The sequence below is a fragment of the Bison bison genome, unplaced genomic scaffold (assembly GCF_000754665.1).
Source record: "Bison bison bison isolate TAMUID 2011002044 unplaced genomic scaffold, Bison_UMD1.0 scf7180017864091, whole genome shotgun sequence".
Classification (NCBI taxonomy): Eukaryota; Metazoa; Chordata; class Mammalia; order Artiodactyla; family Bovidae; genus Bison; species Bison bison.
In genome coordinates, this window is record NW_011494663.1 from 653,020 (window position 1) to 654,672 (window position 1,653).

Consider the following 1,653-nt stretch of genomic DNA (forward strand, 5'->3'; position numbering starts at 1 on the left):
AAAAAAAATTAAAGCCAGTAACAGTGGGCTTGGCAGAGCTACAGTGGGGGTCACTCCAAGAACTGGTCCCTTGAGTCATGGGATCAGGGGAGAGCTAGTGAGTTTCTCCTGTCTCCTGCATAAGGACATGCACTCGAGAGGCTGAGCACACCTACCCGTCCATTCTCCATCTCCTGACAGGCCATCAAGATGACCTAGATATCGGGGTAAGGGAGGAGAATCAGTTTAGGGGGTGCAGTTATCAGCGCCAAGGGAGGACCCAGAATACTGCCCACACTTCCCCCTGACCTTGACCCCAAAGCTGACCTTGACCCCAAATTCCCAGATGAGGCGCCAGAAGTCTAGCAAGGTGTGAGGCAGGGGTCCTTGCGTGGCGATGTAGGCCTGGCTTCCATCTGTACCCTGGTAAAGGCTAAGTTCACTATTGAGGTTCCGCTGTCACCCCCACCACCTCTGCCCCTTTCCTGACTCCCAGCCTGACCCTGATGAAGTTGCCATTGATGTAGTCGCCATGTCCCTCTTCCTGGAGCAGGGAAAGGATCACTCGTGTCTGATCGTCTGCCAGCAGGAGAAGCGAGAAACATGGAGTTTGTGGGTGACAGCCCTGATGGCCTCCCAGATGAAAGCCAGCAGGCGATGGCACACCTGGGGGGATCCCATCGAGGTGCACTGGTGGGATGCTGGGGAGAAATGCAGCCACAGCAAGGCTCTGGGAGGGAGAGTTCTGGGATCCCAGTAGGACACATGGACCCTGGCTAGCACCTGGATCCCACAGGGTCGGGGCACCGACTCCTCCGGAGGCCCCACCCCCACCCCCGACTTACAAGGCAGCACATCCTTGTAACGGTTCTTCCTCACATTCTCGGGGCGACTGCCAGCCTCCGTTGAGCGCACACTTTCCGTCTTCCAGGCGGCTGAGCGGGCCCGGATGTCCTGGTGGGAAGACCGCAAGAAGACCCGGGGGTGGGAAGAGAGAGTAAGAGAGGAGCCAGATCAGACGCCTGGGACACTGAGGCTCTCACAGGGATATGCGGCACGTGGCCTATGAAAGATGAGTGTTGCGTCCAGATAGTGTAAAGCCTACTAATTATATTGATTCAATAACAGTAGCCATTCAGAGTGCCCTCTCTACGCTAAGCCCTGTGTAAGGGCATTGAACTATCTGTAAGGTGCCACTGAAGTGGGTATTATTGACTCCCCGTTGTGCAGGTAAGAAAGCTGAGGCACCACATGTGTCAATGACTTTCTGAAAGTGCCACCCAGGAAGTGGGTGAGTGAGTGTTGAACTCAGACCTCTGAGCATCTGTCCTCGCACCCTCAGTGTGTATTTACATCTTATAGTGAACAATAATTGTAATATATTATGTACTTAATATAACAAACATGATACACAAGAGGATAATATACAATGTATATGAATTAAATGTACTATTAGGTGCTTTAATACTGTTAGATTATTATGATCAGTGAATAGAATTGCCATCATCACCAGGTATTCATAATCATGACAATAATAAATAACACCTACCAAGCCACCATGAGTGCAAGCCACCATTCTAAGCGTTCTTACACCCATCAGGTAGGTCATTTAAGTTTTCATGGACACATTTCTGCAGTGGGTACCACTATGGAGATATATATATATATATATAT

General features: G+C 50.6%; 1 protein-coding gene across 1 annotated transcript in view; it reads right to left on the reverse strand.

Annotated features, from left to right (window-relative positions):
- The window catches only part of PTPN18 (protein tyrosine phosphatase, non-receptor type 18 (brain-derived)), a gene marked incomplete at its 5' end in the record, with an annotated part of 16,780 nt that extends 15,787 nt beyond the window's left edge, over positions 1-993 (reverse strand). The window contains 4 exons of the mRNA XM_010838119.1: positions 156-194; positions 307-402; positions 482-558; positions 825-993. Of these exons, the coding sequence (XP_010836421.1) occupies positions 156-194; positions 307-402; positions 482-558; positions 825-993 (381 nt within the window). The remainder of the gene's footprint in view (positions 1-155; positions 195-306; positions 403-481; positions 559-824) is intronic.
- Positions 994-1,653: the final 660 nt, after the last annotated feature.